At 45.7% G+C, this 14,988-nt stretch overlaps 1 protein-coding gene across 4 annotated transcripts in view; it reads right to left on the bottom strand.

Annotated features, from left to right (window-relative positions):
* Positions 1-14,988, bottom strand: part of LOC137630552 (uncharacterized) — a 99,387-nt gene that overhangs the window by 26,877 nt on the left and 57,522 nt on the right. For 3 of the 4 annotated variants that reach the window (XM_068362074.1, XM_068362073.1, XM_068362071.1), the window contains exons 2-3: positions 11,775-11,868; positions 1,804-1,935 (exon numbers count right to left, since the gene is read on the bottom strand). In XM_068362074.1, the coding sequence (XP_068218175.1) occupies positions 1,804-1,935; positions 11,775-11,868 (226 nt within the window). Of the gene's footprint in view, positions 1-1,803; positions 1,936-11,774; positions 11,869-12,528; positions 12,637-14,988 lie in introns of all 4 variants that reach the window. The other variant, XM_068362072.1, reaches the window with a different exon arrangement.

The following is a 14,988-nucleotide window of genomic DNA, read 5'->3' as shown; positions in this document are numbered from 1 at the left end:
GGAGAAGGGAGTCTTTATTTACCTTCCTCCATAGCTCGGCTACTGCATCGATGGCTTCTGAGTTAAACAAGGAAGAGCCTGCCACCAACGAGTTGCGGAAGCACCTACCTCTGGAAATTTGAAATGAGAGCATCACGCCTTTTCAAAATACAGTTTGCCCATTGGTTGGCTGCATTGTGTGCTCAGAACTCTACAACTCTATCACTGGAAAGCAGGATGTTCTTAAACGCCTTTCACACATTGTCGGTCAGATAACTAACGAAGCATGACCAATAGTCTATCCATGAATAGGCTTGGAAAGTTGCCTTTGCAATCCTCTCTATGTTTGCAGTGTCTCCAGCCAATAAGATCACCTGCAAAGCTGCCAGCTTGTCAATTGGCATACCCTGTGCTAAAGCTGACACTACCAGGTCTACAAGCAAGGGTGATGGGTCATCATAGAGTACATTGTAATATTGCACTTCTGCTTAATGAAAGGTGGAGCAAGCAAACAAGAAGAGTTACTCACCCTAAGAGAGTCCTTTTTATCCACAATCAGAGAAATTACCTTTTTAGTGGACCCCGTTAGCATTTTAGATCAGGGCAGCTCTAGTCTGGTCTTGCCAGGTCATGGGGCACAGCTGATCTGTGTTTCTCCCTCGGGAGGGGAGTAAAGTACGTAGGTTCCCGAGTCAATTAATATTCCTTATGCATGTCATGACAGGGCACATCAGTAGACGAGCACCGATTGAACGTGCTTAAAAGAGACTACAGTAGTAGCCAGTCAGAAAGCACCAACTTTGAATTGGTGACTACAGTAGTTTTCCCAAAGACAAAGTGAAGAAAACCTGTAGGGCACAGAGAATGGATCCAAGGGTAAGTGTCCTTCAGGTCTACAGGGACAGAATGCCCTTCATTCCTATGACGCACCTTACGCTGCTAGCCATGGCTGTGCTGAATGGCATCTGGGGAATCAAGCAGGGAGACCAATGGCCATTCTCCAATTACCCATCAACTATTCCATTTGTATGAGTAGACTGTGGGAATCAGGCTAGGACTGTAGGTTGCAGTAGCGACTGCCTCTACCAAAAACCCTGAAGTGACAGCAGGTTGCTCAAGAGGGAAAAAATGTGAAGCATATCTCTCAAGTGAGAGGCTAACTTCCAGTAAGTGCCTGAGGGGGCCGAGAGGTAGCTTATAAAATGAACCTGCCAAATTGCTAAAGGCAATTTCATCACTGAGCAAGTCAGGCAATCGATCGCAAAGCAACCACTTCCGATAAACAAAGCTGAAAACATCGAATCAACAAAGCAAGCTACAATACTTGTTGCTTATGTGTGTCCACCGACGGATCGGCGTACACAAACATAACAGGCTTCCTGTCTAGAGGTCCTCTGATCCTATGACTTCAAGGAAGTCTAACTCCAAGGAGGTAAAAGAAAGCCCCTAGGATGCAGTTGTTTACCTTTAACCAACACAAAAAGGTAATGGAGCCATTACTGTATGCTAATCAAGTCCAAGTCTCAAACTAAAGAACAAAATCCCTGAGACTGTAATGCGTCAATGGGAATAAAATCAATGGTAAAAAGTTTCATTTGTCATGGCCAATGAATATGGAAGGTGATGTCTGTCTTCAATCACGACTGAGATCAAAGTGAAGAAAGTATGAGTGAGCAGGGAGCGTTGCTTCTTCCTACTACAACTGGCAGCAACCGTTCCTTTTTAACAGTTTTATAGCTGTATGAGAGCTTGCGCTGACTTCATCTTCTAAGTAAAGAACAAAGGTTTGTATTTGTGTCGGAACAAATAAGCTATTAGACTTACATAATTTTTGATGCAGCAATGAATGAGGTGGCTTCTTTTGTGGATGCATAGGTGGAACTGGGACCACTTTGTCCACGCTGGTTTCTCTTCCAGCATCCTTTGTAACGTGGGCAGGTCTCGTAGAATCATTTGCTGAAATAAAAACAAAATGTTTGAAAAACAAGAACTAAAAAAATCTGAAAATTTTTTAATATAATTTGTATTTTTCCTAGCCATACAAACCTGAGTTCTTTAATAAGGGGGAGATTGTTTCAGTGCGAGCTGAAATCAGTCATTCAAGTTGGATAACAAGTAGTTATCCACCTGGTAAGGGTGTAGAGCAAGGAGCTCTGGCCCCTTTCCAGCCAGAGAGCCTTCACTTTTTTACCATTTAGCTGAAGATTAAGAGGGCTGGTTGAGGAGGAAGGGTGGACGTTGCAACCAGTTTATGAATGAACCAGCTGTAGATCCATGATCTCTCTGTGCATCTTCTAGGGGCCATGATTGGTTGCAATCGTCCCCACCCACCAAGTACAGGTTGTGAACTCCTGCTCAGTGGCAGACATATATCCTGAAGGGAAAGAAGTAACCTATGCCTTCACCAGTGCAACCTAAGACTTGCATGAAAAAATGGTCCGACTCTAGGGCCATAGCCTTAGGACTAAGGAGCCATTGGCAGCACTCCGTCAGAGTGATCTGAAACGTAGTCTTGTGACTTATCCAGACCTAAACTCACTCTCATAGGAGCCTAGACTGGGTCAGGTTCATTCACGGGATCCCTTGCAGGAGCCCCAAGACCTAGAGGTGAGGTTCTACACCATTGATAACACAGAGGACGAAACCAAACCAAGAATGTCCTTCTATTGATCTGAAGCCTTGAGACATTTCAAGGCCAAGTTTTTTTGGAAGGGTCTTCAAGTTCTTCTGCTCCCAGGGCTTGGCTGAGAAGGAGACAAGAAGGGATGGACACTCCTTCTGAGGGACGTTCACGGGCTGCAAGGATTGTGGAGGAACCACAGGAACTGACAGAGGTTCTGGGAGAGTACCGGCTGGTTCAGTTGCTACAAATTCTACTAAGGACAACCAGTAATTCCCTGTAAGGAAGATCTCAAACCCCTGCTGGTCCCTAGATGACGGTTATCATCTGGGGGAGGCATCTCTTGCCGATAATCTCCTCTCCTCTTAGTCGATTTAACTAGGATAATACCCAGTTTTTCCCAGACAGGATCTTGGCCATACAAGATCCTGGCCAGGATGGGAGACCTTAGAGTCTAAATATTTCTGATACCTAGACAACCATTCAGGAGAAGGAGCACGAGGCAGAGCTGCAGGAGGAGCATGCCTCACAGCAGTACATCTATGCCTAGGATCCACAGGTGGATCAGAGCTCCCAGGTGAACCCAACACTAAAAGAGAGATAGGGATTGGCCTGGCCGAGGCCTTAGATAGTGGAGATGGAATTGACTCGCTAACCTCCTGTTTCATAGCCTCAATGACCTCTTTAAACCATAGTGCGTCCTTCGGGAACGAAGGAATGGCCAAAGGAATCATAACAGGCGAGTGTTCATCAGTGCACCAGTGACAAGCAAGGGCCTCTCTTGGCGTGCAAACCGAAGTATGTATGTGCTACTGAGGTAATATGCACATCCAGAGGAGCGAGCAGTCCTTCGTCAGCGAGTGGAGCTCACCAGCCCACTTTTCCAGCGCGTGGTGGATGAGTGTATGCTTACGCACAAGACTTTCCTGCCCAACTAGGGTCTGTTCGTCTAAGCGCCATAGCATTGTGGACAGGGGGCGCAAACATTCATCAGGGAACCTGTAAGAGGAGGAACGAGCTCAGATGGAAACGAGCAAGGCAGAGGGGGCTTGTCTGCGAAAGCGAGCTGCCATCGCTCGCGAACGTCAGAACAAGCTGCTCTATCATGTACGGAGTAGAAGCCAGAGGCAATAACCACAAATGGTTATGATTCATAAAGCTCGTTGAGACTCATTTTGCTCTGGGGACACGATGGCAAGGGGCTGCGAGGCCACCACCATCTGGTTGCTCCGAAGAGCTCAACTTTGAAGCGCTGGAGCGAGACATAGACGAGCGTAGTGCCTTCTTAGAGAAACTCGAGGGGGAGACCACTCAAGAGAAGAAGCCCTTTCACGTTTGCGAAAAGGGTGAACTTCCTCGCACGGTGGAAGAACAGCGCTAATGCATTTCTCTTGCTGAGGAAACTAAGAGTGCCGAGCAAGCTCAGGTAGTTGAATATGCCCAGCATGCTAACTAAGTTCAGCTGGCTGACCAAGATCAGCTGCCATGCCCACCCAGAAGGGATCGCAAGGCTCCCTAGATCCCGGCAGTTATCTCCTCCTGTGGGTGACAAGTTGCGAAGAACAATTCGGCTAAGGGGACGAGACACTCTGGAGGGATTCCACTCCAGAGGCTCGGGATGGGGGAAAGCCATGGCTAACCCCTGCAAAGACAGATGTGCTCTCTCGTTGTGCCCCAAGCTTCAGCATCTCCAAGAGCCATTATTTAAAAGGGGAACTTGAGATTCCAAGGAATGACAAAGCTAACAAATGGCATCAAAAGACAGAAACTCTCCTTGGGATGTGGGTGCTGCCACTTCACTAAGGGAAGCGACAAGGCCCACCATACCCGAGGGTTGTCCGGGGGTCAAACAGTCATCACTCAAATTCATTCATACTTTGGAGGAGACTGAACGAGCAGAGTAGCAGGGTAAACACATGAGAAGACTGAAGTTCTTTGACCTCGAGGACAACCCTGAGGGAGAAGAATCACGTTTACAGTTGTTCCGTCACCTACTGTACCGGTCCCACTGGGAGGATGGCCACTCCCAACAGTCTCCAAAGGGAGACTCTTAAGTGCATGAGTGTCGTCTGCACCCAGGCCAAAGGGAATGAGGATCAGTCCCCCGTGCCAACAGGAATATGATGCAAGGACAACCTGCGATTCCAAGACAAACCCGCATCTTAGCAGTCCTCAGTAAGACCAAACACAACTGAAAAAGGAAAACAGTTAGCTTACAGCCAGTTTTTAAATAGGTCTTTAATGGGAGAGACACAACATCTGCACTCCACCAAGCCAATAGCAAAAGTGGATGAATAGACTAGCCGAGTGTATGAGAGGGGTGGTTGGTATAACCCCTGCTAACTAGCAGCAGGTTGTTTACCTCACGTAAAAATTCTACAGCTAGTTTTCCAGCTACGCCGAAACAACAAATCCCATAAAAAGAGTGAATTATTTGTTTTTAAATATTTAACTTAGCCGGTGAATATATAGCTGTAACTCTGTTGCTCGACAGACAAACTGTACAGAAAAAACTCGCCAGCGATCGCTATACAGGTTGCGGGTGTGCCCAACAGCGCCATCTGTCGACCAGATACCAAGCTCTATGTAAACAAAGACTCAATTTTCTCTCTGTCGACGTGTCGACAAGACGTACTTTACTCGCTGTTGCTAAACTGGAGTTTTTCACATCTTATTGGTGAAGTACTATATTCTGGTTTTGAGCTTTCGCTGTGCAGGGTTTTTCTTCAAACAAATCCTTGAACTCTTTTTTGTATCGGATTCATTGTTGATGACTTAGATCGTTTTTGGAATTTTCCCTTGACCAATTCAAAATGGCTGACCCTTCACAAGTTCCCAAATTTAGAAAATGCAATGCTAGGGACTGTTCTAGGCGTCTTCCGAAGGCTTCTATCGACCCTCACACTGTTTGTTCCAATTGTCGGGGTAAAACCTGTCAATTGGAAGATCGGTGTGAGGAGTGCGTGGGCCTTTCGGAATTCAATTTTATCGAATTTGAAAAGTACACACGCAGGCTAGAGAGAGATAGAGTTAGGAGAAGTTCTTCTAGGTCTATTGATGTTTCCTCTCCTCATGCCCCACAACCTATTCCTTCCCCTGTAGTGGTTGTTCCTAACCCCCCTCCTAGCACTCAGGAACCTTCGATGGCTGACATGATGCGTGCCATCCATGCCCTGGGGGAGAGAGTTGAGTCCCTTGCAAGTGACCGCAATCAGCTCATGGCGGATGTTGAGGAGCTTAAGTGCCAAAGTGCAGTGGGAAGTGCTAAAGTGCCAAGTGATAGTGTTGTGAACAGTGTTGCGCTTGAGGGTTCGTCTGTTCGTGCCTGTCGTCCTCCTAGTCCGGGACCTCTTGCAAGCTCCCAAGTCCAGGGGAAAAGCAATGTCGCACGACGCATGGGTTCGAGAGGCTTTAATTAGCGAACAGACGTTCCTTCCATGGTATCAGGCGTATCTCCCCAAGATCGCCCCTACCTACGTAAGACGAGAGAGCCCATTTATACCTCGTCGTCTGAAGGTGTTTCTCGTAAGAAACTTTGGACCAAGGTCTCACGACCTTTAAAACGTAAATCGGTCCCTTCAGGACAAGTCCAACGTCCCGGTTGTAGCCACTGGGTCAGTTCGGACTCGTTGCCGTCATCTGATGACTGCTCACCGCCTAAGAGAGGCAAAGCGGTACCGCTTCAGACACTAACACCGTCTGTCGCCGCACCTGCTCCCGTAGACCCTAAATGGGCTTTGCTGCAAGACATGCAGTCCAAGCTTACGTCTTTGATGCAGGACTTTCATGCGGAGAAGGTTGCTGCCGTACCAGCAGCGAGTGCAGTACCTAGCCTACAACCTTCCAAGCGATCGGTTGTGCGTCCTGTTGACGCTGAGGTAACCTTCTCACGTATACCAGTTGAGGGGGTTCCTCCACCGATGCGATCCAGTGTGGGCTGCCAGCCGCATGTTGACGTTAAGCGACGCACGGAGGTTGTTGTTGACGTTCTGGACGTTCAACAACCATCAGAGGTGACTTGTTTAGACGCGGTGCGTCAACCTCCGCAACCCAGTGTGGTTTCCACTGCGCAACCCAGTCAGTCTAGACAGTCTCGGGTAGACGCTGTGCGTCCTCGCGCTACCATGGTTGTTGACAGTTCACAGACTGTGCAGCAGTTCCATGACGTTGCGTCCGTCTCCGTCACGCATGCACCAGTACGACCGGACTCAGCGAACCAGACGTTACCCACTCCGTTGCCGTTTCCTCATCAGTTTTCGGATGAGGAACTTTCTGATGATGATGTTGCTGCACATCAAGATGATCAACAATCAGAACTGGACGAGCCTAAGTCTACTCAACCCTCTTTGGACTTTAGAAAAGTTTTGGCTATTTTCAAAGAGTTGTTTCCTGACCAGTTTGTTTCTGTGGCTCCTCGTTCTCCGCCTTCAGAGTTTGTTTTAGGCATGCCTTCTACCGCACCTGCCTTTACTAGACTCGTCCTCGCACGCTCGTCTAAGAGAGCTTTGCGGGTGATAGGAGACTGGTTAGAGTCCAAGAAGAGTTTAGGGAAGACAGCATTTGCTTTTCCCCCTGCTAAACTCTCTTCTAGATCGAGCGTCTGGTATGCCACGGGAGAAGTTCTTGGCTTGGGAGTTCCTGCCTCTGCCCAGGGCGACTTCTCAAGTCTTGTAGACTCTCCCCGCCGCCTTGCCATGAGACGCTCAAAGATTTGTTGGTCATCATCGGACCTGGACCACCTTATGAAAGGAATCTTTAGGGCCTTAGGACTGGTGCCTAGGAGCCCTGAGCAGGAAAATCTCTTCTACAGATAAAGAGACTTCTTTGCTCATTATGTCCTGCATGGACAAGGCCGTCCGTGATGGGTCCAATGAGCTTGCTGCCTCATTTGCGTCCGGAGTCCTGAAAAAGCGAGAGTCTCTCTGCTCGTTCCTTTCTGCTGGAGTTACACCATGCCAGAGATCTGAGCTTCTCTTTGCTCCCCTTTCCAAGTGCCTATTTCCAGAAGTCCTGATAAAGGAAATAGCTGCTTCGTTAGTGCAGAAGGACACTCACGATCTAGTTGCGTCCTCAGCTCGCAAAGCTCCCCCTTTGCCTGCCTTGTCTGCTAGACCGAGGATTGACACTCCAGCGTCTCGCTTTATTCCGCCCTTTCGTGGCAGAGCCTCCAGCAGAGGAGGTGCTCGTGCCGAAGGGAAGCGAGGGAAGAGGAAAGGATCCAAGTCCTCTAAGGGCAGAGTCTGACTGCCCGCAACTTCAGACAGCAGTGGGAGCCAGACTCAAGAACTTCTGGCAAGCCTGGGAGAGGAGAGGCGCAGATTCACAATCTGTGAAGTTGCTCAAAGAGAGGGGTACAAGATCCCTTTTGTACGCAAACCCCCTCTAGCGACGTCTCCCATCAATCTCTCTCCCAGGTACAGAGAAGAAGAAAAGAGACAAGCCCTGAAACTGGAAGTGTCTCTTTTGCTAGAGAAGGGAGCGGTGGTCAAAGTCTCGGATCTTCAATCACCGGGATTCTATAACCGCCTCTTCCTGGTTTCAAAGAAGACAGGAGGGTGGAGGCCGGTGCTAGACGTCAGTGCTCTGAATGTCTTTGTCACAAAGACGAAGTTCTCCATGGAGACCACAAAGTCAGTCTTAGCAGCGGTCAGAAGGGAAGACTGGATGGTCTCCCTAGACCTCAGACTCCCAACCTTTTCTGAGATTCGTTTTCGAAAATGTGGTCTACCAGTTTCGGGCCCTGTGCTTTGGCCTAAGCACAGCTCCTCTCGTGTTTACGAGGCTGATGAGGAATGTAGCCAAATTCCTCCACTTATCGGACATCCGAGCCTCGCTTTATTTGGACGACTGGCTTCTCAGAGCCTCTTCCAGTCGTCGCTGTATGAAGGATCTCAAGTGGACTCTAGATCTGACCAAGGAATTGGGACTCCTAGTCAATTTGGAAAAGTCGCAACTGGTCCCATCCCAAACTATTGTGTATTTAGGGATGGAGATTCACAGTCTAGCTTTTCGGGCTTTTCCGTCGGCCCCCAGAATAAGTCAAGCCCTGTTATTCATCCAGAACATGCTGAAGAAGGAACGCTGCTCAGTCAGGCTGTGGATGAGTCTGGTAGGGACGCTATCATCCCTGGAACAATTTGTGTCACTAGAAAGACTACACCTCTGTCCGCTTTAATACCATCTAGCTTTTCACTGGAAAAAGGACAAGACGCTAGAAGCGGTCTCGATCCCGATTTCCGAAAAGATGAAGTCTTGTCTGACTTGGTGGAAGGACAATATCAACTTAAGAGAGGGTCTTCCCCTGGCTGTTCAGACTCCCAACCACGTTCTCTTCTCGGACGCATCGGACGTGGGCTGGGGCGCGACACTAGACGGTCGGGAATGCTCAGGACTGTGGAACTCGAGTCAGAGGAACATGCATATCAACTGCAAGGAGCTGTTGGCAGTACATCTGGCCTTGAAAAGCTTCAAGTCTCTCCTTCGAGGCAAAGTGGTGGAAGTAAACTCAGACAACACCACAGCCTTGGCGTACATCTCCAAGCAAGGAGGGACCCACTCACTGACGTTGTACGAGATCGCAAGGGACCTGCTCATCTGGTCAAAAGGTCAAGACATCTCCCTAGTAACGAGGTTCATCCAAGGCAACTTGAATGTCATAGCAGATTGTCTCAGTCGGAAAGGGCAAGTAATTCCAACAGAATGGACCCTCCACAAGGATGTGTGCAAGAGACTTTGGGCCACTTGGGGCCAACCAACCATAGATCTCTTTGCAACCTCGCTGACCAAGAGGCTTCCAATCTATTGCTCCCCAGTCCCGGACCCAGCAGCAATACATATAGATGCCTTTCTCCTAGATTAGTCACATCTAGATCTCTACGCATTCCCACCGTTCAAGATTGTCAACAAGGTACTGCAGAAGTTCGCCTCTCACGAAGGGACAAGGTTGACGCTAGTTGCTCCCCTCTGGCCCGCGAGAGAATGGTTCACCGAGGTACTTCGATGGCTAGTAGACGTTCCCAGAAGTCTTCCTCTAAGGGTGGACCTTCTACGTCAGCCTCACGTAAAGAAGGTACACCAAAGCCTCCTCGCTCTTCGTCTGACTGCCTTCAGACTATCGAAAGACTCTCGAGAGCTAGAGGCTTTTCGAAGGAGGCAGCCAGTGCGATTGCTAGAGCAAGGATAGCATCCACCATTAGAGTCTACCAATTGAAGTGGGAAGTCTTCCGAGACTGGTGCAAGTCAGTCTCTGTATCCTCGACCAGTACCTCTGTAGCTCAAATAGCTGATTTTCTCTTATACCTGAGAAAAGGACGATTCCTTTCAGCTCCCACTATCAAGGGCTACAGAAGAATGTTGGCATCGGTCTTCCGGCATAGAGGCTTAGATCTTTCCAACAATAAAGATCTTCAAGACCTCCTTAAGTCTTTTGAGACCACCAAGGAGCGTCGTTTGGCTACCCCTGGTTGGAATTTAGACGTGGTACTAAGATTCCTCATGTCAGACAGGTTTGAGCCGCTACAATCAGCCTCCCTGAAAGATCTCACTCTAAAGACACTTTTCCTGGTATGCTTAGCCTCAGCTAAAAGAGTCAGTGAGATTCATGCCTTCAGCAAGAACATCGGATTTTCGTCAGAAAAAGCCACATGTTCGCAACAACTTGGTTTTCTAGCCAAAAATGAGCTGCCTTCTCGGCCTTGGCCTAAATCTTTCGATATTCCCAGCTTATCGGAGATTGTAGGCAATGAACTAGAAAGAGTCTTATGCCCTGTGAGAGCTCTTAAGTTCTATTTAAAGCGTACTAAACCTTTACGAGGCCAATCTGAAGCTTTATGGTGTTCAGTCAATAAACCATCTTTGCCTATGTCAAAGAATGCTTTATCATACTTTATCAGACTGTTAATACGAGAAGCTCATTCACATCTGAGTGAGGAAGACCAAGCTTTGCTTAAGGTGAAGACGCACGAAGTTAGAGCTGTTGCAACTTCCGTGGCCTTTAAGCAAAATAGATCTCTGCGAAGTATAATGGACGCAACCTATTGGAGAAGCAAGTCAGTGTTCGCGTCTTTTTATCTAAAAGATGTCCAGTCTCTTTACGAGGACTGCTACACACTGGGACCATTCGTAGCAGCAAGTGCAGTAGTGGGTGAGGGCTCAACCACTACAATTCCCTAATTCCATATCCTTTTAATCTTTCTCTTGAAATGTTTTTAATGTTGTTTTTATGGGTTGTCCGGAAGGCTAAGAAGCCTTTCGCATCCTGGTTGATTTGGCGGGTGGTCAAAGTCATTTCTTGAGAGCGCCTAGATTAGGGGTTTGATGAGGTCCTGTTGTATGGGTTGCAACCCTTGATACTTCAGCTCCTAGGGGTCGATCAGCATCTTAAGAGGATCGCGAGGCTCCGTAAGGAAGACGTACTTAAAAGGCAGAGTAATCGTTCAAGTCGACTTCCTTACCAGGTACCTATTTATTTTGTTTTTGTTATTTTGATAACTTCTAAAATGAAATAAAAAACTCTTAGCTCATAAAATGTAAACATATATTACTGGTCTCTACCCACCATCCTGGGTGTGAATCAGCTATATATTCACCGGCTAAGTTAAATATTTAAAAATGATATTTTAATTATAAAATAAATTTTTGAATATACTTACCCGATGAATATATAAATTAAATGACCCTCCCTTCCTCCCCAATAGAGACGCAGTGGGACGAGGAGAAAATTGAGTCTTTGTTTACATAGAGCTTGGTATCTGGTCGACAGATGGCGCTGTTGGGCACACCCGCAACCTGTATAGCGATCGCTGGCGAGTTTTTTCTGTACAGTTTGTCTGTCGAGCAACAGAGTTGCAGCTATATATTCACCGGGTAAGTATATTCAAAAATTTATTTTATAATTAAAATATCATATTTGAGTAGGAACAAATATTAAATATCATAAAAAAAAATGTAGAAGAAATGGATTTTTCCAACAGAAACCAATTCACATTCACTAACTGTAATAATCAAATATTTTGGTTACAGTATTATAACCACATATTTTCATACCAGTAAATAATTAAGTTATATATCAATTATTAGTCAATGATTCTGAAAGACATTGCAAGATATCCAATGTATCTTTTTAAGCCTTTATGCAAGCAAATTTAATTGCAACATCAGCAAAAATTCACTGTACCTTGGTGTCCTTGAGCTTGCACAATACAAAATTCCTCTTCTTCATCTGACTCTGATGCTTCTCCACAAACAATAATTCCTTGAATCCCACTCATCTGTCAATCAAAATAATTCAAAATTATCTCCTTGAAAAGCTCAATGTCATTTACAGAGTTAACAGAGAACAATGTACTATTATTCACTTTAAAAACAGTAATGTTAACTACAGTACTGGACTTGAACTGATGCCTTATCTAAAATTGTTTCTATTTTACATTAAAACCATAAATATTATAGATATTCTCAAACATTTTATAATTTACAGTTTACAGAAGTGCTTTGCATGAGCTGAAATCACCAACTGAGACTGCTATAATTTCAATCTCAAAAAATAACATTGTGCCATAATAATGTGACTTTAATCTTCATTGAATAACTACAGAATTAAAAAGGTTAACTGTATTCTATATTCTGATAATGTACAATGTTAAAAGTCTTACAGCATACAAATAACTTTTCTTCACAAAATGCTTCAAGGACAGAATTGACCCCCTCAATTCTAAACTAGTTGTTTAATGATATTACATACCTGCCACCAGAGGGTGTTGAGTGTAACCTGGTGGCTGGTGAACTGCTATTTCTTTATCATACATATAAAAGGAATCACTAACCAGAGAGGAAGAGGGGAGGGGGGAAGCCTTACCAAAATTTTGTAGGTTCTTAACATTTCAAAATCTAATAAAAAGGTAAACTATATCTTTACCAAAATACAACACCTTGATTTATGCAGCCTCAAGTATTTTTTTGTAGTAAAAAGATGCAGGAAAGGAAATACTTTAGACAAGATGTAGGGTACAACAGTATCTTGTCTCCTGTTTCAAGACCTGAAGACATTTGGTCAGTGTTAGAAAAGACTTGGAAAGGTATGTTTATTGCTTATTCAATTACAAATTTCAACAATCTGCTCTAATTCCTAAATATGATATTTTAATTATAAAATAAATTTTTGAATATACTTACCCGGTGAATATATAATAGCTGCAACTCTGTTGCTCGACAGACACATACATAAAAAAACTCGCGAGCGATCGCTATGCAGGTTGCGGGTGTGCCCACCAGCGCCAACTGTCGGCCAGATACCACTCACGGATGTAAACAAAACCTTCAATTTCTTCTCATCCCACTGCGTCTCTATTGGGGAGGAAGGGAGGGTCGTTTAATTTATATATTCACCGGGTAAGTATATTCAAAAATTTATTTTATAATTAAAACATCATTTTTAAATATTTAACTTAGCCGGTGAATATATAATAGCTGATTCACACCCAAGGAGGTGGGTAGAGACCAGAGTTAAATATGTTTACATCGTATAAGCTAAGAGTTTTTTTCATTTTGACAGTTATCAATATAACAAAACCAAAATAAATAGGTACCTGGTAAGGAAGTCGACTTAGACGATTACTCTGCCTTGTAAGTCTGTCTTCCTTACGGAGCCCAGCGATCCTCTTAGGATGCTGACAGACCCCTAGGAGCTGAAGTATCAAGGGCTGCAACCCATACAACAGGACCTCATCAAACCCCTAATCTGGGCGCTCTCAAGAAATGACTTTGACCACCCGCCAAATCAACCAGGATGCGAAAGGCTTCTTAGCCTTCCGAACAACCCATAAAAACAAGATTAAAAACATTCCAAGAGACAGATTAAAAGGATATGGAATTAGGGAATTGTAGTGGTTGAGCCCTCACCCACTACTGCACTCGCTGCTACGAATGGTCCCAGTGTGTAGCAGTTCTCGTAAAGAGTCTGGACATCTTTCAAGTAAAATGACGCGAACACTGACTTGCTTCTCCAATAGGTTGCGTCCATGATACTTTGCAGAGATCTATTTTGCTTAAAGGCCACGGAGGTAGCGACAGCTCTAACCTCGTGCGTCTTTACCTTAAGCAAAGATCGGTCTTCCTCACTCAAGTGTGAATGAGCTTCTCGTATTAACAATCTGATAAAATATGACAAAGCATTCTTTGACATAGGCAAGGATGGTTTCTTAACTGAACACCATAACGCTTCAGATTGGCCTCGTAAAGGTTTAGTACGAGCTAAGTAGAACTTAAGAGCTCTAACAGGGCATAATACTCTTTCTAGTTCATTGCCTACGATCTCCGATAAGCTAGGAATATCGAAAGATTTAGGCCAAGGACGAGAAGGTAGCTCATTCTTGGCTAGGAAACCAAGCTGCAGAGAACAAGTAGCTTTTTCTGACAAAAACCCGATGTTCTTGCTAAAGGCATGAAGCTCACTGACTCTTTTAGCCGAGGCCAAGCATACCAGGAAAAGAGTCTTAAGAGTGAGATCTTTCAGGGAGGCTGAATGTAAAGGCTCAAACCTGTCTGACATGAGGAATCTTAGGACCACGTCTAAATTCCACCCAGGTGTAGCCAAACGACGTTCCTTAGAGGTCTCAAAAGACTTAAGGAGGTCTTGCAGATCTTTATTGTTGGAAAGATCTAAGCCTCTATGCCGGAAGACCGAGGCCAACATGCTTCTGTAGCCCTTGATCGTAGGAGCTGAAAGGGAGCGAACTTTTCTCAGGTATAAGAGAAAATCAGCTATTTGGGCTACAGAGGTACTGGACGAGGATACGGAAACTGACTTGCACCAGTCTTGGAAGACTTCCCATTTCGATTGGTAAACTCTAATGGTAGACGCTCTCCTCGCTCTAGCAATCGCACTGGCTGCCTCCTTCGAAAAGCCTCTAGCTCTCGAGAGTCTTTCGATAGTCTGAAGGCAGTCAGACGAAGAGCGTGGAGGCTTTGGTGTACCTTCTTTACGTGTGGCTGACGTAAAAGGTCTACTCTTAGAGGAAGACTTCTGGGAACGTCTACCAGCCATCGAAGTACCTCGGTGAACCATTCTCTCGCGGGCCAGAGGGGAGCAACTAACGTCAATCTTGTCCCTTCGTGAGAGGCGAATTTCTGCAGTACCTTGTTGACAATCTTGAATGGTGGGAATGCGTAAAGATCTAGGTGTGACCAATCTAGGAGGAAGGCATCTATATGTATTGCTGCTGGGTCTGGGACTGGAGAGCAATAGATTGGAAGCCTCTTGGTCAGCGAGGTTGCAAAGAGATCTATGGTGGGTTGACCCCAAGTCGCCCAAAGTCTCTTGCACACATCCTTGTGGAGGGTCCATTCGGTTGGAATTACTTGACCTTTCTGACTGAGACAATCTGCTAGGA

The sequence above is a fragment of the Palaemon carinicauda genome, chromosome 38 (genome assembly GCF_036898095.1).
Source record: "Palaemon carinicauda isolate YSFRI2023 chromosome 38, ASM3689809v2, whole genome shotgun sequence".
Classification (NCBI taxonomy): domain Eukaryota; kingdom Metazoa; phylum Arthropoda; class Malacostraca; order Decapoda; family Palaemonidae; genus Palaemon; species Palaemon carinicauda.
The sequence above is the reverse complement of the archived record's forward strand: the minus strand, read 5'-3'. Positions and strand labels throughout refer to the sequence as shown.